The 25,448-nt window shown below is 37.2% G+C and overlaps 1 protein-coding gene across 1 annotated transcript in view; it reads left to right on the top strand.

Moving 5' to 3' along the window:
- Positions 1-25,448, top strand: part of LOC124422293 (serine/threonine-protein kinase 17B-like) — a 78,049-nt gene that overhangs the window by 43,535 nt on the left and 9,066 nt on the right. The window contains exons 2-3 of the mRNA XM_046958548.1: positions 13,450-13,662; positions 14,135-14,273. Coding sequence (XP_046814504.1) covers positions 13,450-13,662; positions 14,135-14,273 — 352 coding nt within the window. The remainder of the gene's footprint in view (positions 1-13,449; positions 13,663-14,134; positions 14,274-25,448) is intronic.

Here is a 25,448-nt window from a genome sequence, read left to right as displayed (position 1 = left end):
TGTCGGAAAACGTTTTCACTAAGAATAACAACCATTATTCGATAAGAGAATCTAACGTTCACTGGATTCTTCTTATTTATTCAAATTTTCGATTATTTCAAGGAAAAATTTAAATATAAATCTATTCGGATTTACTCCGATAGAATTTCTTTTATCTTGTATTAATATTTTAATTATTAATAATATAATGAATTTAGCGGTTCTTCGATGCTACTTTTCAGTTACTTTTTCTCCCCCCACTCTCTCTCTCTCTCTCTCTCTCTCTCTCTCTCTCTCTCTCTCTTTCTGTGTAGATGACGTTTTACTCCACTTTCCTACTAATTTAATCGTAAGATTGGCCGAGAGTCGTTCACCCGGCCAACACCGTAGATAAACTGGCATCGAGAAAAGAAGGAAAACGACAAGCTCGAGGAAATGAGAACGAGAGGCGGCTCGTTTTGTAACATGGGCGTTCTCTTAGAAGGTTAAATCCCACTGCGTATAGATCTGTATAGGTATATGTCGCTTATAGAATAAGGACGAGCGAGAAAGAAGAAAAGAAAGACAGAAAAGGAAAAGAGATAGAGACCATTACCGCTACGAATCGCGGCCGTTCGCTTTCCGTTGGTTTTGCCGCGCCTGTACTTACATACGATAAAGGCCGCGAGCTAAGGAACGAACTTACGAACGAATGAGCGAACGAGCGCGCGATTCGCGTGAAAGTTTAGTTATCCTCGATCGAGAGATAAAAATTCTTCTGTGAGAACGGTTCGCGTTCGTCGAGGAACGCGCGTATACGTGGTAGCTAATCGACGCTCGAGCGAGCATAATCGAGTGAACTTTGACCTTTCCGGACGATCTCTCGTTCAACGATATTGAAGTGCCGTTAAAGTCTTTCGCTAAACCGTTTGAAAATGAATACGTTCTGCAAAATTGTTCGAAGATATTCGCAAGGTCGAACGATGCTAATATCTCGAAAGGATAAAGGTAACTTACGTACAGTCGCTGAGGAATGAAACGAACGCTTGTGGAAAGGAAATCGTGGATTTATGAAAATAAAAAATGGTTTCTCTGGCACGTAGGTGTATGCAAGTCCTCCTTTCGAGTCGGTACTTCTCTAAACCTTTTTCTTGTTTCTTTTTTTATGATTATGATTATTATTATTATTTTCTTTTATTATTCTTCTTCGTCCTCTTCGTTTACAAGGATATGGAAAGTGGATGATGCGGTAAAAGAAGAGAAGGATCACGTCGCGCGAGATTCCGTTTCTGTACAAAAACGACGAGAGAGACAGAGGGAGAGGGGGAGGTACAGCGTGTGCGCCTCATCGTTTCATTCCTACGTGAGATTCGCGAGGATATTCGGAGAAGGGAGGTCGAGGGGTCGGGATCCGCCTATAAAATTACCATTCCGCCACGATTCGAATTTTATTCGCTTATCTCTTTCTACGTTATTGTGGTCGTCGTCATCGCCGTCACCGCCGCCACCATCGTCGTCTTCGTCATCATATACGTCGTTGTATACGCATAAATATAAGTCTACGTGTGGATCGGCACGCACGGCAAAATCAAAAAGACTCAGGACCAAGAACGTTGAACGTAACGACAAAACTGAAGTATGCCCGGGCCGTTATTTTATACGAGAGTCATTGAGAGGCCGAATTATGGATCATAAAAATGCATCGTGTACGTACCCGCGCGCTCGCGCGCTCTGATAAAAGTTCTGCAAAAGAATTATACATATAGGCGAATATAGATTTATAGATTTTTTTTTGTTCTTTCATTATAAGTACGAATTTTTATTCGTAGTTATAAATTATTTCCTTTCTAATCGCATCATAATAGATGCAGTTTAAAAATTTAATCATCTTAACTCGTCCTCGGTCGTCCGATGGAAATAAAAAGAAGAGGAGAAAGAGAAAGGGGCAAGAGAGGGAGAGGGCTTTAAAGCACTGCAACGAATGGCAGCAGCTATAGCAGCGACTGGCTCGTGACACGATATCTGCTACACTTTTTTTCCAGTCCATCTTGGCAAGCCGCAAGTCGTATCGAGTGTTCTGCCTCTTGCGTAACTTGTATATGCGTCGAAGTCATGAGTCGAAGGCACAATGCGGCTAACGAGCGATGATCGTGAGAAGGGATGACGAGGAAGGAGACAGAAGGAATAGAAGAGGAAGACGGAGGTACATCGACTCGATTTGCATCCCTATATTTAATTCGATACGTACATTCTCTTCTTTTTATTTCAAATTTAAAGACGATCATCGCTCTTAATCCATCATCAAAATGATTGATCGATTCTATAAGGAACCGATCAATTGATCGATTACACTTTCAAAATTGATTTCAACGAAACCGTATTTTCAATATCTCGAAGGTAGATTAGAAAGACTTAGCGAGCCTTACATACATACATATTATATATACATATTATATACATACATATTACTTATACATATATACATACATATGTATATACATACATATGTATATACATACATATGTATATACATACATATGCAAACAGATGGTGGCTGACTAACTCGCTTCATTCGTTCAGGTCCTGCACGTATACGGCGTGCAACTACGAGAAGGTCACAAGGAGAAAGAAAGAGGGAGAAGAGGAAAAGTTCTTCTTGTCCTCTTGATATGACACGTACGATCGTCTTTCGGAGTTTTCACGTACAACTCGTATCATTGTCCGTCCTCTACCAGACATACATAATTCCCCTCTCACGAATATTGTTGAATTGTTAAATCCTCTTTATTGTGATTTCACGTAATCTATCTTACTAATATAAACAAATTCAATGGTATATATATATATATATATATATATATATATATATATACACACATAAACTTCACATTTTTCAAGCTCCATTAATAATAAGTTTCATGAAAATTCTACAAATGTCTGGGAATAGAGACAATTTTGCATTTCGACGTTAATTGAACTCGACGCAAGCGTCGTTTCTAATTCAACGACGAGAGTGCTACGTCGTAGCACTGACGTAGTTTGACTGACTTTATCTCATTAAACGTAGAGAGAAAGAAGGAGAGGAAGGAGAGAGACAGAAAGACAGAGAGAGAGAGAGAGAGAGAGAGAAAGAAAGAGATGGTAACGCGGAAATCCGAACGAGTCGCCATTAATTATGGCCCGGATCCCGTGGATAATTAAAGAAATTAGCGGATAAACGTCGAGGCACGTCGAGTTGGATATTCCCTTCTTCTATTGGATTCCCCTTCCTCTTTCTCTTTCTCTCTTCTCATACCCTCAACCAGGCACTAGTCTCACCCTGTCCGATCTCATCGGCGCCCTTCCCTCTCTCTCTGTCTCTCTCTCTCTCTCTCTCTCTCTCTCTCTCTCTCTCTCTCTCTCTCTCTCTCGAATGCAAATCTATTGTGCAACGAGTGCAATGGCTGGCTACGTGTATCCATACAAACTATACAGTGAAATTCGTTCCAGTTGCGTTCTCGTTGCTCGTTAACCGATTACACAACACACAACGTCGGCGCAACGTTCTACCAGACGGCACGATTTTTCTCTCCGACCTATCCGTTTTCTTTTCGTTCGGTTTTATCGCCCAATTACGTATGTTCTCGCTTAACGAAACTTTTCTCTTAACGAGGTAGAACGAACAAAGAGAGCATTTCTTTTTTTTCATCTTTTCTCTCTTTCTCTCTCTCTCTCTCTCTCTCTCTCTCTCTCTCTCTCTCTCTCTCACTCATGCGCGTGCGCGAAGAGAGTCGTGTCTAATCACGACAGACCCGGCCATGTTCCTTTTTCAAATTGTTAGATATTATCTGGAATTGTCTGGCGTGTGCGAGTAAACGCGATGACCGAAGAAACACGACGTGCCTACGATGTCGTCAGGCGAAGATGTCAATGACCCTTGAACGTCGCTACCTTTGCGAGAAGTAAAAAGAGAGAAAGAAGAAGAAGAAGAAGTAAAAGGAGAAGAACATGAAGAAAAATAAGACAACGAAGAGGAAGAGGAGGAGAAGGAAAAAGAAGAGAGAATACGAAAGGAAAGAAAAAAAGAAGGAACAAGTCTCTCTCTCTCTCTCTCTCTTTCTCTTTTTCTCTTCTCCAAAGAAAGAAGAAGAACAAGAAAGAGAAGAAGAAGAAGAAGAAGAAGGATAAGAAAAGGATGAGGATGAGGATGAGGACGAGGATGAGGACGAGGATGAGGACGAGGATCCATCATGGAGCACACTGTCCGCTTTCGAGCTCGGAAGCGAGGCGAGCTCACGAGGGGTCGTCGGACCGACTGGTGTGTTTAGTAGTTAGGAAGCTAATGGATGCCTTAAAGGACGACGGACGGGTACATCGTGTTGCACGACGTTAGACGCTAGTCCCGGTGTTAGGACCGATTTCCTGGTGTGCCTCTCTCCTTTTCCTACAACGAACATAGATAGCCCTCTGTTGCTTCTCTCGTAACCCTCAGTTTGACCTTGGGTCATTGATCTTCTACCGCCCTTCTACGTACAACGCACGCTCTTAATGGGACCGTGCCAAGTAGTTTCAAGTACGTTTCGTGCTTCTCTGCGAAAGAGAAGAAAAGAGATAGATAGATAGATAGAGAGAGAAGGAGAAAGAAATTCTAGTCGTGGCCTCCTAGGTGACGTGGGAAAGAGTGGATATATGAACGTGAAAGCCTCTTCTTGCAAAGACAAGATCATAAGATTTCCTTTATAAAAAAAAAAAAAAAATGAAAAAAGAAAAATTTAGTTACCGAACAGTTTTCGATAATATACCCAATAACCACCTATACCTACAGAACTTATTAGATTTATGCGCGCGAAGACTTATAAATTGTAATGTTCGAGATATCTTCCTCCCGATTGGGACGATCAGATATGCGGCACTTTCGCCGACGTAGGACGGTGGAAAGTCTCGATCCTCGAGACATCGAGGAATGCTGATCTCGTTATGGAATAGTCGTGTCGTCTTTATCGTTGGACTCACGGATTGGTATTTACTTCAAGTTTGACCATTCCTGTTTTAAACCGACCAGGTTATCGTTCTTGTTCGCGCATCGAGCTCACCGATTCATGATGAGATCCTTTCGCAGTCACGGAATATCGCACTTGTCGAATGATTAATCGGTGGCGCGAAAAGAACCTCGAAGAGAAATGAAGAAGAAACAGGAAACGAAAAAGGAAAAAAATGAGAATCAAAGAAAAAGAAGAGTCAAAGAGATGGCGACAAAGAGATAACGTTTCTCGATACCTTCTTTTGTATGTCCCGTGTTCTTCTTTTGCTACACCTGTGTGGTGTATGTGTATGTGTATGTGTGTGTGGTGTGTAACTACATACATACGTGCATATATATATATATATATATATATATATATATATATATATCTTTTTCCCCCTCTTTCGTATTGTTGTAAACGTGTACAACAGTAAGGGATACACGAGCAAGCAGCTATAACTCGAGGAAAGACGCTTTAATATGCGCTCGAGAAGTCATACGCACTTGGACCCCGCGTGCACGAGAGACGCCGCGGTGAAAGTGTATACTTTCTACAGCATCCGAGCGACTACCGCGTTAAGCCTCGCTTAGAACCTTTTCCCGTCTCGAAATCGGATTTTTTACCTGCCGAGGAATGCGCTCGTCTCTCTCTCTCTCTCTCTCTCTCTCTCTCTCTTTCTTTCTTTCTTTCTTTCTCTCTCTCTCTACCTACGTTTTTCTTATAATTGACATTTTGTTTTCCTTTTCTTTGAAAGGTAAAAGCAAATGGAATTTGCAAAAAGGAAAAAATAAGTTAAGGACCATAAGAAAATTGAATGTTGTTCAAGGTACCAGGAAGAAAATACAAAATTACATTAATAAGTGATATTATTGTACAAGACGTTCGAGATCACATGCATTGAAAATTTCTCGTGTAAAAATTATGAGGGAACAGGGAAGGTAATTGATACTCAGCTAAAGTAAAGTCGTGACTGCAGTTTTAAAGACTCAAAGGCTCCGGAAAAGAAGGCAACTTACAAATAATAAGCGCCTGTAGGTACTCTCGCTGGTGCCGGCTTCTCGAGAAGGGGTCGATGAGACTCGTGAAAGTATTTGTTGTTTCACTAAATATTAAAAGCGTAGACATTCGCGGACAGTAAGGCAGTGGAACGACGAAAGCGGCGACCGATCAAAGCCCTTGTTTTATTATGCAAAAGAATTTGTTAATGTATCAGAATATAAAACTTTTATATCGATCTATCTTAGATTATATTCTTAAGTGAATAATAAATAAAAATGTGCAGGCACATGAAGAAGAGACGTAATTCTTTCGAATGATTTTATTTATCGGCGTTAAAGTAAAATAATAAGTTCATGAAGACGAGATAATGCGAAAAATTATATAAGTTGCACATAGATTATCGATCGAGAAATCAAAGCGTTGGAACGATCTACTTATACTACTTCCCTCCCTTTCGTTCGAATTCAATGCTATAAAAATATTCCCTGTTAACTGTTAAATAATTCCTTGTTTCAATGTTAATAAAAATATTCCCTGGTAGCAACGATCTCATGTACATTTCTTTGTGGTTCGGAGAGCTCGTAAAAGTCCTTAAGTGCTACGACTCTTCTTAGATTCTCTAGACTTCTCCAGTGACTCGTGATGTCGATGATCTCAAATAGCGGCGAACAAAGAAGCGAAACTACGGAGGACCCAACGATCTCTCTTTCGATGTCTTCCGACTAAACTCTTCCACGCGTAAAATCGTGTTTATCTGTCTGTCTACCCGAGCTTAAAATCATTTAAAAATAATTTTCTACTTTCGATTCCTTTTCGTTGGGAAGACAGGAAAATGACAAGATTTTTTTGCAGAGGATGATCAAGAAGCAAAAAAAAATGTGTCTTTAGAAAAGTTTAATTATTTTATTTCTTTCTTACTCCAATATAAAGAACAATAAGGAAAAAAATGGAAGATACAGTTAAGTATCAGTCATGCGATATCTTTAAATATGTGATTCACATTTAAAAAACAAAAATAAAATAAAATAAAAAAGAAAAAAAATCTCTCCTCATCCGCTATTCAAGATGTGCCTTTCCAAGGATCCAAACTTTCGATAAGAACTTACTCGGGAAAGATATATATACCGCGAAGTAAATGTTCCGTGAATTGTACTCCATTGGAATATGAAACCAAATCATGATGATTCGTCTATGTATGCATGTCATACATACATACATACATATATATATACATACATGCATACATGCATGCATACCTCTAGGCATATATGGAAGAATATTGCGAAACGTTAATCAGACTAGTGTTCTGTAACATTTAAATGAGATTTTCTTCGCGAGAGATATGGAATTCGAAGAGAAATATTTCGATAATAATTATTGACGAAGAACAGGATTGGTTTGCATGGACGAAGTCCAAGTAAAGGAGCCGCCAATGTTTTGTCGCGTGCTGCCTCCTCATCTTCTTTGCGTTCATAAACGCTCTTCTCTCTCTTTCTCTCTCTCTCTCTCTCTCTCTCTCTCTCTCTCTCTCTCTCTCTTTCTCTTTCTCTCTTTCTCTCTTTCTGCCGAGACCGATCACGGACGAAGAAGATGAGAGGGCGTATCCGGTGTTTCAAGGCTACTGGAACGTGAAAGACGCCGATAGGATCCGCGCTTGCTCGTTAAAAGACGCGCGTGTGCACCATTGTGGCTGCTGCAATTTCCCTTCGAAAGGATCGACGGAAGCGACGCTTCAACGAATTAAGGACTTTACGGATTGGCGCTCGTGATAGTAGCTTATTACGTTCCAGCAGATCGATAATGCAACAAAAAATGTATTTATTGTTCCTACAGTCAGTTCCTTTCGATAGTTATATATATATATTTATATACATGCCTATATACGTGTAGACATCTTTTATAATGCATAGTTTTTCTAAACAAAGATAGACAATTTCCTGTCGCAGTTTTTATAATGAATTTTGTTATCGTTATCAATAATCTTATAAGTGCTTTTAAAAGTTTTTTTATTTTCTTTTTTCTTTTCTTTTGCAAACGGATGTGCTGAAGAATTGACTACCATATAATTTTTTTTTCTTTTTTTATAAACCATTGCCGTTATTGATTGATAATCTTTATTTTATAGCAAACCAAAATATTGTTACAAATATTGAAAATCCTTAATATCTTCTCGGTGTTAATCGTAAAACGAATGAAGTTTTAAAATTATCTTTTCAAACAAAGCTGAATAGCAATCGTTCGCTGAAAAAGAAAAAGAAAAAATAACAAAAAAGAAAAAGAAAAAAGAACTTTTCTTTAGACGGTGAGGGGTAACTTTTCCTTGGAAAAATACAACTCGCCAGATTTCACGCATAAATTTGAGGAGTAATTAATTCAAGAAGCAAAGAGGGAACTGCTGGATCGTTATCGCCATAGCCGTTGCCAAGAATTTCTTTTACGTTCATCGATAAAACGAGAGCCCTTGCTGCGGACATTGTCCGCAGGTGCTGTGCTGTGCACTGTTAATAGCTTTTAAAATTGCGTCGTGCAAAAGGCTAAAAAAGTAGATCCGCCGATGAGAAAGATCCTATGAAAAACAATTTCGATAGTGAAACGCTTAAACGAATCGTGTTTCAAACGCTTAAACATCTAAACGTTATACAAATTTTTTTATTATGATAAAAATTCTTGTCAAAACGTTAAAACCACCTTTGCAAAGTGTGTATTCTATTTGTTTTTTTTTTCTTTTTTCTTTTTTTTTTACAATTAGTCTCTCTCTCTCTCTCCCCCTCCCTCTGTCTCTCTTTCTCCCTCTGTCTCTCTTTCTCTCTCTCTCTTTCTCTCTCTCTCTCTCTCTCTCTCTCTCTCTCTCTCTCTCTCTCTCTGTTTTTCTATAATTACAAAATACATAGTTTGAAACATCACGTGACATATATATATATATATATATACACACGATTATTACAAAGAAGAACGAAGTAAGAAGAAGATCGATTACACGCTTATCTCAATGAAAAAGATACCGATCGATCTTCTCTTCTTCGTCTGGCAAAATGCGGAAGATCAAAGGCGTAAAACTCTTCCGAGCATGCCACTAAATCCACAAAAGACACGATCGGAATTAGAAACGCAAAATACGCGGCGTAAAAGCCTCCGTTGTACGTAAGCGTCCTCTTCACATTATTCATATATGCTATACTATCTATATATGTGTATATATGTGTGTAGATATGCACACGTACATATACGCTAGTAAGAGAGCCTTACGTTGCGATTTTCGAGCGCAATCAGCCGCGAGATGCGCGATCTCTCTGATCTAGCCGCGCTCCGTCACATCTTTAAGTTACGAGAGAGCAAAAGAAAGAAAGGGAGAGAGAGACATAAAGAGAGCGAGTGAGAAATAGCGAGGACTCGACGAAGAACAAACACAGAACGTAGAGCGTGGGAGTTCGACCCAAGTAACCTAGGGAAATCGAGATCACGCGCATGGCAAAAGCGAGACAACATGTAGATCCGTGCAATCTCTATGTGTATTATTTCGCGTACCAAAGCTTCGCCCTGTTATATCCAACTTCCTTATCCTCTTCTCTGTCTCTCTCTCTATGTATCTATCTATTTAAATATCTATCTAATTATCTATCTATCTATCTATCTATCTATCTATCCATCTATCCATCTATCTATCTATCTATCTATCTATCTATCCATCTATCTATGTGTCTTTCTCTCTCTTTTTCTCTCTTGTTAAAAAATTACTTCTTTAATTCTTCATTATCTTTTTATTTCTATGTCAACGTTTAAACATAAATCGATCTTGAATATAATTATTTGTACATATATATTTGTACATATAATACATATCTATCATACTTTCTTTTTTATGATATCATCAAACTTTTTAAAATAATTTGTCTCTCTGCTTTTCGAATCGAGAAGAAAAGTTTTGTTGACTATCGTTTGCCATATTATTATTTCTTAAACACAAACAATAGAGAAAACTTTCTTTATGAAACTTCATGGGATAATTCATTTATGGATGGTACATTTTCATCTCTTTGATTCGATGACGACACGGTCGGTGGGTGAGTGGGAGGGAGTGAGGGAACATTAAGTAAAAGACAATGTTTTGCGAAGAAAGAGAAAACTTTTCAAAGATAATTCATCGTAAACGAGCCGAGCAACGTATATTTCGAGTCTTATCTGTGTCGGTGTATCGAAAGAAAGGAAGTCGAGTTGGCGGCCCGCCGTGAGCATTGAGCATGACGAAAAGATAAAAGTAACGCAAAAGAGGGAGAAAGAAATAGAGAAAGAGAGAGAGGGAGAGGGAATGAAGAAGTAAAGGTGGGAGAAAGAAAAAAAAGAGAGAGAGAAAGAGATGAGTCTCGTGATCGATTTTCGAGACTTCACAAAAGCCTTGATCCTCGTCTTTTATGTTCTATCTTTCTCTCTTCTTCGATATAAAGCATCCAGTGGAGCGAATACACATACATAGATAGACATTAGATACGGCGAACCGTGTAACAGCCTGCAATTAGAACATAGATAACAAGTCGATTCGATAAAGACTGCCCACAAACGTTCGTATTCGCGTTCGCCAACCTACATACCTAGACGAACAGTGACTTTCAACGTTATCTACTTTTATCAACTTTTATATTATATATCGGTTCTGATACACGTACATACATACATACATACATACATACATACATACATACATACATACATACATACATACATACATACATACATACATACATACATACATACATACATACATACATACATACATACATGCATATATACATATGTATATCATTCGTGCAGATGTTAAATCATTCGATATGATTATTGTGTAATATTTTCGATTGTCTAAGAATTTTGTTAAACACCTTAATTATCGAGATTCACGATTTCACACATCGATATCTAACATCTTGTTTTTTCTCTTTTTTGTTTTTTGCTTTTTTTTGTTTTTTTTTTTTTTTTGCTTTTTTATTCTGGCATAATAGATATAAGAAAAAAAGCACTGTCATATTTTATATTCATTGCATTGCAATAATACATAGAATGTCGTAATATTATTCGTGCGTGAATGTCTTAATGTGAGACTTTTTTTTACAATAATAGATAAAGAATTAATGTCACATTTTTTGTATCAAATCTTATTAATCTTGTAAATTATTAAGAAATCTAAACGGAGCAAAGAAAATGAAATGTTGATCATAGGTTGAACTTTAATAAACGTGTTAATAGAAAATTCTTAGTTCGTTAGAGGATTTATTATGGTTGGGGTGAAATAATGATGAAACTTCATCGATCGTGCCAAAGTATCTCAGCAAAGAGAAAAACTATGGAGAAGCGTGTGGCCGGTCGATGAACCGGCTTAGAATTTCTCCCTCTTCCTCTCTCCCCTCTCTATCTTTTTTCCGATTCGCGGTTTGCTCTGTAGGACACGGCGAGGTCCACGAGTCCACGTGTACAATGAACCTCTAATGATGCTTACTTTGACACGGTGTGTTAAAAGAGACGCGCGCTCAGTGTCATTTGTTACGTCTCTGTCCCTTTCAGGAACGACGCTTGGACAATGTCATTTTTCATTTGGCACCTAATACGATCGTTTGTTGTTTGCTCCAGGAAATGTACTTACAAGATCTTCGATTATTTATCATCGATCGGGCTTTTATATATAAGCCGCTTTGTCTAAGATTTTTCAATATGAAAATTGATACTATGACTTGATTTATTATATTTTTTTTGTTATATTTATATTATATTTATATATATATTATTTTATTTATATCGATAATACATATATATACAATATATCATCGATTTGCACCCACGCTCGATCATTTCAAAGAAAGTCGTTTAATCGTTAGTCATATAACAACGATATAATGATTTTATTGCGAATGTTTATTAAAGTGGAATAATTCTTTTTGTAAACGTACGATATAAATAAGTTTAAAAAAAGAAAAAAAAAAAAAAGAAAAGAATCTTTTTCACCATTTGATATACGAAACGAAACTAGAAAGAAAATAAGTATTTGGTAATTCAATCGAAAGAGATAGCAATTTATAGATATATTAGACAAAACGGAGTTCAGTGACATCGACTCGTATTACGGGTTTATTGCATGGCCGGTGCGCGGCGTTAGAATCGTGGAAGGTTTCACCAGCGGCATAAAATTCTAGAAACTGGGTTTTGTAGGATTATGTTTTCTGTTCCGTTCACGCTATTTTGTTTTTATCACGAGAAGAGAATCTTGAGAAAAAAGAATGAGTCGAGAAAATGGAATACCGTCCGTTTCAATTAGCTGCCTACCACCTTTGAAAACATAAGCTATCACGTGCATACATATTTATTTATATATGTCCCTATAGGTTGTTGTTATATATATATATATATATATATATAGACATGCAACAAACACGTACACTTGGCTTATTTCCTTGTACTGTACGAACTTTTATGTAATACGAACGCTGGTACTTTCACCGATGCTCGAATTTAGGCGCGACAATCGAATTGAACGAGAGCAGTACAGAACGCCTCCGGTGCATAGGCCGAGTCGAGTTCTCACTTTCTAGAAGATTGTGTTTAGATCATCGGATTGCAAGGGAAGTCTCTGTTTGAAAGGAGAAGCCAACCTCGAGATTCCCGGTTCATCGACTTCAAGAATGTCGTATTCGATATCACGATATTCGAATTGAAATTGTTGGAATGTCGTTCCTCTGTAAACATATTAGTGTCCGCATATATATTCGTATATATGTTATATGCGTGTATGTATGTATGTATGTGCGTGCGTGTGTGTGTGTGTGTGTATACATGTATATGTTATGTATACACGCTTGTCGCACACTAACATCAAAGTTTCTTTGTTGACATCTCCGTTAGACTAGTCTCATTCGATAAACAAACGATGTTAGTCTACACGAAGATACGAGATGGTACGGACGGTGACTCTTAAATGTTTACACGTATCTTATATATTACCCCAACGATCGATAATTTTTACATTACATCTGTACTCGATTACGAGACTTTCTTACACAATTTCTTTCTCTCTCTCTCTCTCTCTCTCCCTCTCTCTCTCTTCCTCTCTAGACACATCCAAACGATAATTCCTTAATCTCTCGTAATTCAATTGAGAAAAGAAAGAATTATGAACGAAGAATAACAACGCGATGGCGGATGCGTTGCTAATATCTAACTTAGAAATTTGTATACGACTTAGAGATTACTATATAAGATCGGTTGCAATTAAGAAAAGCATTAAAAGAATGGTATTACTATTTAATTCACGGGTGAAAGCAAACGAATGATTTAATCAAACTTCCTTGTCCTCCTACTATAATAATTCTTTAAAGTATCTGAATAATTATATTCATATTATAATTATAAATTATAAATGAAATAATAATAAAAAGAACGAACAAGAGCAATTAATTTCTAAAGGTTAATTTTTTGTACTTATCCTTTTTTTCTTTTTTTTTTTGTTCAGGGGCAAATACGCAACGGTGAGAAGATGCAGAGAGAGATCGAGCGGAAGGCAGTGGGCCGCAAAGTTTCTAAGGAAGAGACGACGAGCTCAGGAATTGAGGGCGGAGGCACTTCACGAGGTCGCGGTGCTGGATGCCGCTGCTCACTGTTCTCGCCTCGTTTCCCTCCACCAGGTCTTCGAGACCAATACCGAGATGGTTCTCGTCTTGGAACTGTAAGTTTTTTTCCTAGTGTGTGTGCACATACTGGACTCGCTCTAACTGTACTTCTCTATGAAGCGTCATACGGTTATTTCTCTTTCTGTTTCTCTCTCTCTCTCTCTTTCTCTCTCTTTCTTTCTTTTATAATACATACATTATAGACTGACGCGTATGCATTTTATATTATTAGATTGTGCAAGCATAACTTCTAACGCAATCATAGTGGATATATTAAGTGTTACGTAACGAACGTTACCAATTTATGATACCTTTGTGTAATAGTGTAATAGTGTAATATGAATATTTCGTATTATTAGCTTTCTAAAGAGCATTCGTACGATTCTCTATCGTTATTTTCGTTCTAATCGATCGACTCTTACATACCTCGATTATTTTCTTAACGTTCGTGTTCTATTTGCTTCGTTATTATGTCCATTGAAGTAAAACTTGAATTGATCGCTTTATTTTGTATCGTTCTTCTCATAGGGCACCTGGTGGCGAATTGCAAATGATATTGGATAGAGACGAAGTCCCAGAAGAACGGCAGGTTGCGAGATTGTTGAAGCAGATTTTAGATGGTATTGCCTTCCTGCATTCTCTCAACGTAGCACACTTGGACATAAAGGTTAGTGTATTTCAAATACATACATTATATATATATATATATATATATATATATATATATATATATATATATATATATGAAAATCTTTCCAATTCCAGCATATTAAATTGCGATAATAATGTTTGTTTAAAAGACAAGTGCGTTGTTCTTCTATATTTACATTAATCGTTATATTGCACAAACGTTTCCAATGATAACATCAAGGATTTTTTAAAGGCCATTTCCAAATTATATATATATATATATATATATATAAACACATACACACACGTATATCTTTATTATAGATATATTATAATAATAATAAAATGAGTGAATTAGAATATGTAAAATAAAAAATACATTTCGATATTAGAGAAAGTATAGGCGATAGAAAGAGAATAAAAATTCTTCGTTCTTATCTTGAATGTTGACTATCGAGGGAGGGGAAATAAGATTTAGCGTACCTCATTTCTCGACCTTATCTCTTTCTTAGCGTTCTGTTAAAAATAAACATGGAACGACGATAACGATGTGGAAGGCAACGACAACGATCTTCTTCTTCTTCTTCATCTTTTTCTTCTTCTTCTTCTTTTTTTCTTCTTTTTCTTTTTTTTTTTTGCAGTTGGTGCAAATAAAATGCGTTATCTAGATATTCCGGAGAATTGGCGAATAAAGGTTTTGAGGAAACAAAGCTCGTGAAAAATTGGCGAACAAATGCGAGAAATGCCTTAGGTGAATCAAATTGCAACAATGTCCATTATTGTGTGTCTTGAATCTTAAAATGGAAAATGGAAATGAAAGGAAAGAGATATTTTGGCACGAAAAATATAAATTGCTATAGTATTTCCTAAGAATTTTAATGTGTGTTCGATCTACTACCTGTTCCGCATGTTGGACTCTGATGCGAACGACCTACATAAATTGTTATATAAATACCCGTCTTCTTTGCCAAAAAGTCAATGCGTCCGCGCGATGCATGCTATTGTATAATTCTACCGACTGTGTTCATTCGATGATTATATAAGAACCCTCCCACATACGCACAAACAGACACACACACACACACGCACGATAAAAATCTTATAAGGGATATGCTTAATCATTTTAATCTTTTCTTATTATAAACTTTCTCAGAAATTAATTTCAAAAGTAGTTTTGACACTAAAATATATATGTATGTATGTAGTACCTATATATATATATATATATATATATATATATATATATATATATATAAACACTATGACTATCTTGTTCAAGAGTTTTAAAAAATAATCTTGGAAGATCGACATAGGGGACGTTTAAAAAATCTATATTTCCTTTTTGCAAACAAGAAAGTCTCTTATGAGACAAATGACGATAGTGCCAACGATGGGGGTAAGATGGGATTGAGTTGGGGCGGGAGTGAGACGCGTAAGAGAAGAATTAGTAAATTCACAGACATTTCACATCGACAAAGAAATTCTTAACGAGATACACATTCTATGGGGTGTTTCTTGGAAGGACATATTTTTGTAACCGACGTCGAGGGAGTCTATCGCCTCAGTACGATTCTTTACAAAAATAAAGTCCCTATCTTTCTTTTCACGCGTACACGCATGTGGCTGCCATTTACGTTGATTTTTTAATTGATAAAATTCATTTGAATTCTCTATTTGCTTTGTTCGTCTCTTTGAGCGTTGTGGCAAAAAAAAACGACTAATGAGAAGAAAGAAGTAAGCGAGTATCTTCTATTTTTAGAAAACTCTCGACTCTCACCGAGTTATTTTGACTGGAAGTCTACTATCATTTATCATCATTGATCCGTGGCCTTGTCGATGAAATTCCCGCTTGAACGAGTCGGCAATTATACGCTCGCAAACATGGACTCGACGATAAAAACTTTCGACAGGTGTGTAAAATCATGCCGCGTGCCGTCCTATCTAACGAAATAAATGGAAAAGAAGAAGAAAAAAAGAAAAAAGGAAAGAGAAAAATAAAGAAAATCAATCGAAAGATAGCCGGTTGTCGCCGTTTGAAAGATTATTTCATTTATTTGAATCTTAGGAACTACGATATGTGAAAGTCCTTCTTGTCGATGACAAAAAGTTTAATCTATTAATTTCTAATATCACTTTAAAAGGAAAATGTCACTTTCGATGATGACTGCTCGTGCGTATCAAAGAAAAACCATGAAGGAAATATCTCGTATTTGGAAAGAAGATAGAGAAGGCATTAAAAATAGAGAGAGAGAGAGAGAGACGATTTGTGATTGAAAATTTGCATGAAGTTAGCGAATCGTTCGCGTAGGTATAATCTCATATATACACGTACATATGTACATGTTTATCGATTATCGGAGTGATCGATATGGGAAAGCCAAGGCGAACAAGTATTAATAAAATATTCTGTCGGCCACAAGAACGACGACAACGATAAAGAAAAAGAAGATAAAGAAGAAGAAGAAGACGTCGCCACACACATCTCATACATTTACTTCACCCTTCCTCTTTGGTCTTTTATTTTTCTTTTCATTCCTCCTCCTTTTCTACTTCTACTTCTCCATCTCTTTCCTCCTACTCTTCCAACATTTCTAACCGGCAACAGGACAGTGAGATTACGAATACACACTCGGTATTATGTAACGAGCTATCGTACCTTTTCGTTTTTTGTCAAAATCATGTGAATAATTTGCCGAGACAACGGTACCGAGACAAATTAGAAGCCGAGCAAAAGAGGGATGGTATCGAAAGGAAAGTATGCGTGGATGGAATGTTAGAGGAAAGAGAGAGACAGAAAGAAAGAAAGAAAAAAAAATAGAAATGTACACATTGAGATGTTTTAATAAAACAGACGTGGCAAATAAGTCTAAGAAAGTGTTTCTCGGCAATTTACATAAAGTCCAAAGATAGACGAGTTATTCTTCGAAGAACATTCCAAACGACATTTTACATATTTCGTAAACGATATTGTCATAATATCAAATAAATTAATTTGAACTTTGCGATCTCATCTTTTTTTTCTTTTTTTCTTTCGTTTTAACCTTGTAAGAACTCAAATTCACAAGTTTCTTTGTAACAAATGAAAGCAAAACAACGACGTAATCCATAGAGACCAGTTCGCAACGACCTTTGTCATACTTTATCAGCTATTCAACGAACGTTCGATAAGGAACGATGCGAGTTTATCTCGATGCGATAAGATAGCGCTTGTAACTTCGAGATACACGAATTGCGATGCACAAGAGAACGCAATTTTGCGACAACGACGCGTTAAATCTCTTTCGTAAAACTAGCTATTATTTTCTTCCCCTCCAAAAGGAAGTATCTTTTACGTTCTATGTAATGCGATTAGTTTATCAAAAACAGAAAAAAAAAACAACGAGAGAAAGAGGAAAAGAGAAAACTCGCACGATTAGACACGAACAGCTATTTAATATCTTTCTTACTATTGATAGATCGTAAGAAAAATAAAAAATAAATAAATAAATAAAAACACGAGCGTTTGGTTTAAAGTAATATACAGTATATACCTATAACGCAGGTGCGATGTCGTTCCATTAGCGTATTCTATAAATAAGCGATGCTCGGTACCCGATGATGTGGCGAGCAAAATATTATTCCTTACACGAGAAGGCACTTACAACGTTTTGGATAAACTCATGAAGTCTAGACGGGCTTTTACGCGAATCAGGATATCGTCTTGGTTTACAGGTGAGTCTATCTCTTTTTCAATCGCATATATATATATATATATATATATATATCCTTAAAAGAGTGTGTACAAGAAAGGAAGAAAGATATTAACTATGGCTCATTAATCCTTTTTTATTCTCTAGTTCTCTCTCTCTCTCTCTCTCTCTCTCTCTCATTTTCTCTCTTTCTCACTGTCCTTTTGCAGTCTCATGACTCTTCTGATAAAATTTGAGAAATCGTAAATCTCTTGGACGTTTCACGTAGGAAATACTTTTCATAACATACAACGTATTCACATAGTTGCGTCCGTGTACGATTTTAGATGGTAAAATATAGCGTATACAATTAGGGAATACCACGTGTCAAATGTTCCGTTCCATCCTGGCAAGGATCGTATCAACAAGAGGCCACTTAAGCTCCTACCAGTACGTTTACGTTCCGTGATATTTGTCAAAAGTGCGAACACCTTAGCGCGTGCAAAAGGAATTTCAATCGTCCGTTCCCTTTCACTGCACGCTTACTTTCTCTGTCTCTCTCTCCCCCTCTCTCTCCCCCTCTCTCTTCTTCTCTCTTTCCTTCTCTCTCTCCCTCTCTCTATCGTGCGCGTTCTTAATCTGCAACTTCATTTGCGAGCGCGAAAGTGCAAATGCATAAACAAGCGAGCTCGGAATTCCGCTCATATTTTTGGAAGAATAGTTTGAATAGTCGGACGATGAGGGTTTAATTTACCGTTGCGTGTTGCACGTCCATCACGAAGATTATAATTCCTTTTCTTTCTTTTTCTTTTTCTTTATTATTATTATTTTTTTTTTTTTTTTTTAATATTCTCGTATTATCCCTCTTTCGTATTTAAATTTATTTTCGCGTTCGTAGGATAAACGTTTATTAATTATCTGTCTGGAAAAAATGATCTCATATTATATATGAAACGTAAAGGGAGTATTATGTCTCGTCTTAATCGTTTCGATTGGGACGAAGAAAAAAGAGACGATAAAAATAAGAAAGAGTATGAATAAAAAGAATAAGAAGAAGATGATGATCATGATGAAGAAGAAGAAAAGGGAGGAGAGACGAACGAATGGGTTAACGAGCCAACTGACACGGTATTCCGGTTCGATCTTAAAATAACATCATGCCACGAATTTGCTCGATATGTCTGACCCAAATATAGATTTCGCGGTTATGAATGGAAAAATGCACACACGAATTCTCTGGCACTTTTCCAAGACGTCTTCCTTGGCCGTAATCCACGATGTATCATCGAGAGAGTTCGCGGCGCCCTGTACTTTAAAAGAGATTTTCACGTTCGGTAATATGTCGATTTATTTCTAAATAAAAGTTAAATATTCACGCTGTATATAATAATATCGTAAGCGCGTGAATAGATCGATAGATTTTCTCCTCCTCCCCTTTATCGAAGATCGTTGCCATAACATAGACAAATTAGTAGAACGCATTGATTCTTCGCAATTTCCTGTATTAATTTGTTGCATCGCGATCATACGTAAATATGACGTTGTTTGGCTAATCGTGTAATTTGATAATTGAAAAACTATTAATCGTTTGATCGTTTGTGTTATTCATATCTTTCTTGTTTTGTTTTTATTTTTAAAAGTTACTAAACACGTACAATGTAAATCACTTTAACAAATATGAATACAATTTCATTCAATGAATTCTAATATAAATTTATCTAACGGAATAGAACAAACTACGATCAAGTATGATGAATGATCTTGTACTGTTATTAGATCGTATGCAAAATTGAAACTGAAAGTCATGTGACTGGTTTTATTAATTAATATTCAGAATGTTGGGTAAAATGATATGATAGGAAAAGGAAGCAACGAAAGAAGCAGTTTCAAGTTCTACGATAGAACCTCCTTGTTGGAATGCAGTTGTCGCGAGTTCGAAAATAGAAGAACGAACTCTGACTGCGATCGATCATTTCCCTCTCTCTTTCTCTCTCTCTCTCTCTCTCTCTTTCTCTCTCTCTCTCTCTCTTTTGGCCCAATAAATGCCAACTAAACTGGCGCCAAATAGCGCCTACTTTTCTATCGTCGCCCGTTTGTATCGATTTATCATCGATTAACGCAGTTGCGTGGGAGTAATCCGATGAAAATTCTAAGCTAACATTTCTCTTCCTGTCTACCATTATCGTAATCACTAGCCTCTTTCCTTTCCACTTTCGATCATAACGATTAAAGCAGCCATTTGATCAATCCTACAATCGGTAGAGTACAAAGGATAGGAAGAGAAAGAGCGAGAGAGAGAGAGAGAGATCAAAGGGAAACGACCTCGAAAAAATTTTATTATCACGAAGTATCGTGACTAATTTAACGATCGACGTTAATTTACATTTCATCGAACGTGTTACTAGCGATATTATTCCAGGATCGGCTAGATGAAAGATGAGTATTAATATTCATGGTTATTTATGGCTTCTAGATATGAGAGTATAGAAAAAGAAGAAAGAATGAAAAATAAGAGAATAAAAAAGAAGAAGAAGAAGAAGAAAGAGAAGTCATGAAGGAGAATGATAAAAAAAAAACGAACGACGCGTAAATTTCTTAAGAGCTTTTTCTAAGAACGAGAAGACCACTCTCATGGTGTCTTTTATCAATGAACTCTCTTCGTTTGCCTTCCTTCCAAGCAAAGAGTCATCGTTTACTAAGAATCTCCTTCCTTAGTGTTTCGTTATAGCGAGTTTTCCCGATCGATATTAAAGCCGTGTCCGCTGCCCGTTCATTAGACACGCTAGTGAGCAGTGCGATCCGATCGATTCATCGAACTCGAGTCAATGGAACGGTAGACGGGAAACGTAATGCGCACGTTTCGACGGAATACGCACTATTACGTTCGCTGGAAAAGAGCCAGAGCCAGTTGACGACTCGTAAAAAGTCACACCCCTCTATTATTTTATTTGATTTTTATTTTTTTTATTTCTTTATTATTTTCTCTCTCTCTCTCTCTCTCTCTCTCTCTCTCTCTCTCTCTGTCTCTCTCTCTCCATGGATTACGATCGGCGAAATAAATTTTATTTTATCTAATGCAAGCTAGAAGAAGAAAAGGAAGAAGAATAATAAAGGAGAGGAGGGAAAAGGAGGAGCTGTCAAATTCGCACTTAATTAAATCCGAGAAAAAAGAAAAAGAGAAACTAACCCATCTATCGGTTGCGTTCCAGAGGAACGATATTTACGTGCCCGTAAGACGATAGTCACGGCGCGAATGTGCAAGGAATTAATCAGCGCACTTTTATAGCGTGTAAATCAAGCGCAGCACTGCACTCAACGGAACTCGGCCCGAACGACTCTCGTCTTATCGCTCGTTCTCCCGAACTTTATTACATTCATACTGTGTTCGTTCGCGGTTATGCACACAGATGTGTGTGTGTAATGTATACACAGAAGAGAGAGAGAAAGAGAGAGAGAGAGAGAGAGTGAGTGAGTTTCAAGCACGCAACGCGAGCGGCCAGGGTCGCTTCCCCTTTTTCTCGACCGCCGGAAGTTTCAATGAACGTGAGAGACGGATCCTCATAAATTTGTTGGCCAATGGTTAAAAAACGTCCTGCCTTTGAATCTTCTTTTTCGCGCGTCCCTTTCGTACCAGCGGGTGCTTTGTTCCTTAAATATCTCCTTTTCGAACGAAAAAAGCCATTGACCGGTGGATAAATGATAAAAGAAATAATGAACAGGGAAGAAACAGAGAGAGAGAGAGAGAGAGAGAGAGAGAGAGAGAGAGATTTGGTAACATTATGACCATAATACGAACGCGTATTGTACGACGTACATTGCAATTTTGTTTATAGCATAACTGGTCGATAAAACGCATCCGCGCCGATATATGATATCCAAGATCACTGATATTATCGCTTATCAATTTCTCAGATTCGAGCTAAAGTACGTGCTTAAGGCCATGTATGTGAACCATTAGCTTTCAAGGAATTTCGATACTTCGTTAATCGAATTGATACGTATGAAAAAAGAAAACACGCGCACATGTATGCACGTACACACACACACACACATTTAAACGAAGTATCTTCTTCGTTATCTGAGAAATTTCTTCGTACAGCAAACAACTAATCATAGGAAGTACTATTACATGCAAAAATAAATTCTTATTTACAAAGGATCGTGAGAATCGTCTCGACCTAAGGTTTTTCTTTCTTTTTCTATCTCGTTCGTTTTCTCTAAGAAGGATGAACGGCCTTACCAACGATTTAACGAGTCATGTCCTTCCTGCATACATTTTTTGCGAACACGGCATTCGTATTCGAATGTGGTAATAGTCGTAGTAGTAGTAATAGTAGTAGTGGTACTAGTACTAGTATTCTCTCATAGTAGTGGTAATATAGTGGTAGTAGTAATACCCATCGATGCCGACGAGCTCGAGAAGAACGGCTCGTACACCTGTTCGATCGATCGTATAGAAGAAAAGGAAGGCGAAAGGTAGGTTCGAACGTTCAGAAGAAGAGTATTAATCGAAGTCATCGTCGATCGAAGACTCGCGTTCAAAGCGTATTCACGCTTTGAAATCTCGATCGTTCGCCACCTACGTCATGCATGTCGAGTTGGATGCATTTAGCATCAGATTTTTCTGTACGTTCTTGTAACGCTAGATAAAATAAATCGTTTATAAAAGGAAATCTTTTATATAGAAAATAAAAAACATAAGAATATAAGAATATGATTAATCCTAAATATATCAAATAATTTACGTGTATCGTTTGTCATTCTCTCTCTTTCTCTCTCACATCAAAAGCATTGAAATGAAAAATTACAACATTCAGTGATATCGCTTTCATGGTAACTCGTATATTAAAATCTCATGAAGATCATCGCGCAAACGTTTACATATTCGAGATAAAAGGAGAGAAAAAAATAAGAGAGAGGGGGAAAAGAGAAGATAAAACGATAAGAGAATCGTTCGTTAAAAAGTGTTAAACGCATTAGACGTCGTCATAATTTTCGTTTGAAATCGATAGCGAACCACACCCACACGCGTCCTGGTGCAATATGTTAAGGAGCGACGAACGCTCGATAAATGCATCTCTGGACGTCTCTGACGTATGAACTTCGTAATGGTTAATTATGGAAATGTCTTCGTTCCTTATTGAGCGACTTCCGGGACACGAATTGCAATGTGATCCCAAATTGATACCTACGCGTTATCGTATCCTACGTTATATATGTAAGTACCTACGCTTTTATTCTAGAAGGTTCGGATCGTGAGACGCTTTTTCTTCAAGATCATTAACTTCGAATATGACAAGACACGCTTCTCTCTTTTACCCTATCATTAAGTCTTTTCTATTCAATGTATGTATGTTCGCGTCTGCTCCTCTTATGTTATTTAAATGATAAGCGTTCTATAATAATTATATCAAAAAAATATTATTCGTAAATATTATTTTTTTTTACCATATATTTTTTTCTCTCATACGATATTCTGAATCGATGTTTATATATGTTCTCTACGAGCTTTATGCAAACAAAAAGAGTGAGAAAAGAAAAATAAGGAAATTCAACAAGAGCCGTAGGGAGTTAACGACGCAGTTTTGAATCGACATTCGTTGTCGCTTCTTTTAAATCATTATTCGCAGCTCGTCGAGCGCTCTTCGTAACATAGTCCGGTCACGTTCGACTCGTAACTCGGTATAACGAAACGTAACACACAAACCAAATCCTACTGAGCAAAACGACGATGTATGTACACACACACACACATACATATACATACATATGCATACATGTATATTGCCTGATTCTTCCGTTTATTCTACGCCGTAATTTTTATTTCTCAACTAACGCGCACAACACAGCTAATATCGAGAGACTTTTTATCGAAAGGCAAATTGTTTGTGTGTGTTTGTGTGTGTGTGTGTGTGTGTATCTATCTTGTGCGCGCGAGATTTGATATAACGTGAAAGTCCACGTAGGAGAGGTCTCGATGTGTGTCGATAGTGTTGGATAAGCGCAAAGTTGTTGAAAGTCAAGATGACGGAAATAAGAGTCACGCATGCGACGATATTACCGTGGGTTTCAATAAAAAGGAAGTCTCCTTCGTGCGGCCAAGAAAGGAAAGATTTCAAATCATCGATAAGTTGGAAACTCGACTGACAAAAACGGAATGGATATGCGATAAATGCGTAAGTGCGTATATATGGTCTTCTTTCTCATAAACGATCGAAGTTTCATCGACACAAGGATTGTGTTGACTTTAATATATCAAACGATGAAAACAAAAGGAAACAAAAAAAGAAAATCAAATAAAAAAATAATATAAGTACAACGTTCTACATCTCTCGGTTCTTTCTTTTTTTTTTCTCTCTCTCTTTCTATTTGTATGCTCGATGATGTGAAGAGATCGAAACGAAAACTTGCTTCCCCCATGCATTGTTTGAGTCAACATTATTTTTCGACCACCTATCGTGATTCCAAGCCGATATTTTCGAAGGCCCGAGAGTGAAGTGCTCTTATCAAGTACAGTTAACTCTAAAGATGAATTAAAGAGGGAGAGAACGAAACGAGAAAAAAGAAAGAGAAAGAGAGAGGGAGAGAGAGAAAGATACATACGATTAATTGTACAATGACGGATCACTGAAATCGCTGTGTATCGAATTAATTCGATAACGTATAACATAAGTGGGCACAATCGAATGTGCTTATTCATTCGAAAAGTTCGCTCCTTAAAAATACTGTATAAATCGTTGATTATATATATACATATATAATATATAATCGATGATTAATATTTACGCTCTTTACGATCGCTTTATTCTCACATAATTATTCTTGAACAATTTTATAAATGAATGAACCACATATCGAACAAAGTCATTTAATTACCAATACACGAGAACGATTTCATTTAAGAAAAGATATCATTAAGGATTCATCGTTCACGTAGTGATTTACTCGAGTACTCCGTTTTTCTTTTTCTTTTTCTTTTCTTTTCTATTTTTTTTCTTTCTTTTTTTTTTAATCGGATCCATTTAAAATGGATCTTTTTCGATCGACGAACAACTCTACGAAAACCTTTACGCAAAAGACTCTTCGTCTCGCGAAGAGAGACGGAGATTTAAACGAGGAAGGTAATGAAGAGGATGAGTGAAGAAAGGAGAGGGGAGCGGAAGGGATGAGAGGAATGAGATAGGGTGGGAAGAGAAGTACAAGCCAAGGTTAAAAGCGAAAAAGTAGCCGAAGCATGCGCTCGCGGCACGATTAATTGGCTCGATTACTTGGTGGGCGCGCATGCGAATCCTTGCTTATTAAATGCGTTTAATTAAGTCGCACGCCTGCTACGTCGGACTGTGTAATGATCGTTGAAAGCCTTCTACCGACTCTTCTCTCCTCCCTCTACTTCTCCTTCTTCTCTTTCTCCTCCTTCTCCCTCTATTCCTCTCTTTCCTTCTATTTTCTCGTACGAGTAAGTACCTACACTTATGGGTTCCGTCTTGTCGAGACGAGTACGCACAAACGTGTTGTGTACGCATTTTACCTGTGACATCTGCGAT

Source organism: Vespa crabro, chromosome 2, assembly GCF_910589235.1.
Source record: "Vespa crabro chromosome 2, iyVesCrab1.2, whole genome shotgun sequence".
Taxonomy (NCBI): domain Eukaryota; kingdom Metazoa; phylum Arthropoda; class Insecta; order Hymenoptera; family Vespidae; genus Vespa; species Vespa crabro.
The sequence above is the reverse complement of the archived record's forward strand: the minus strand, read 5'-3'. Positions and strand labels throughout refer to the sequence as shown.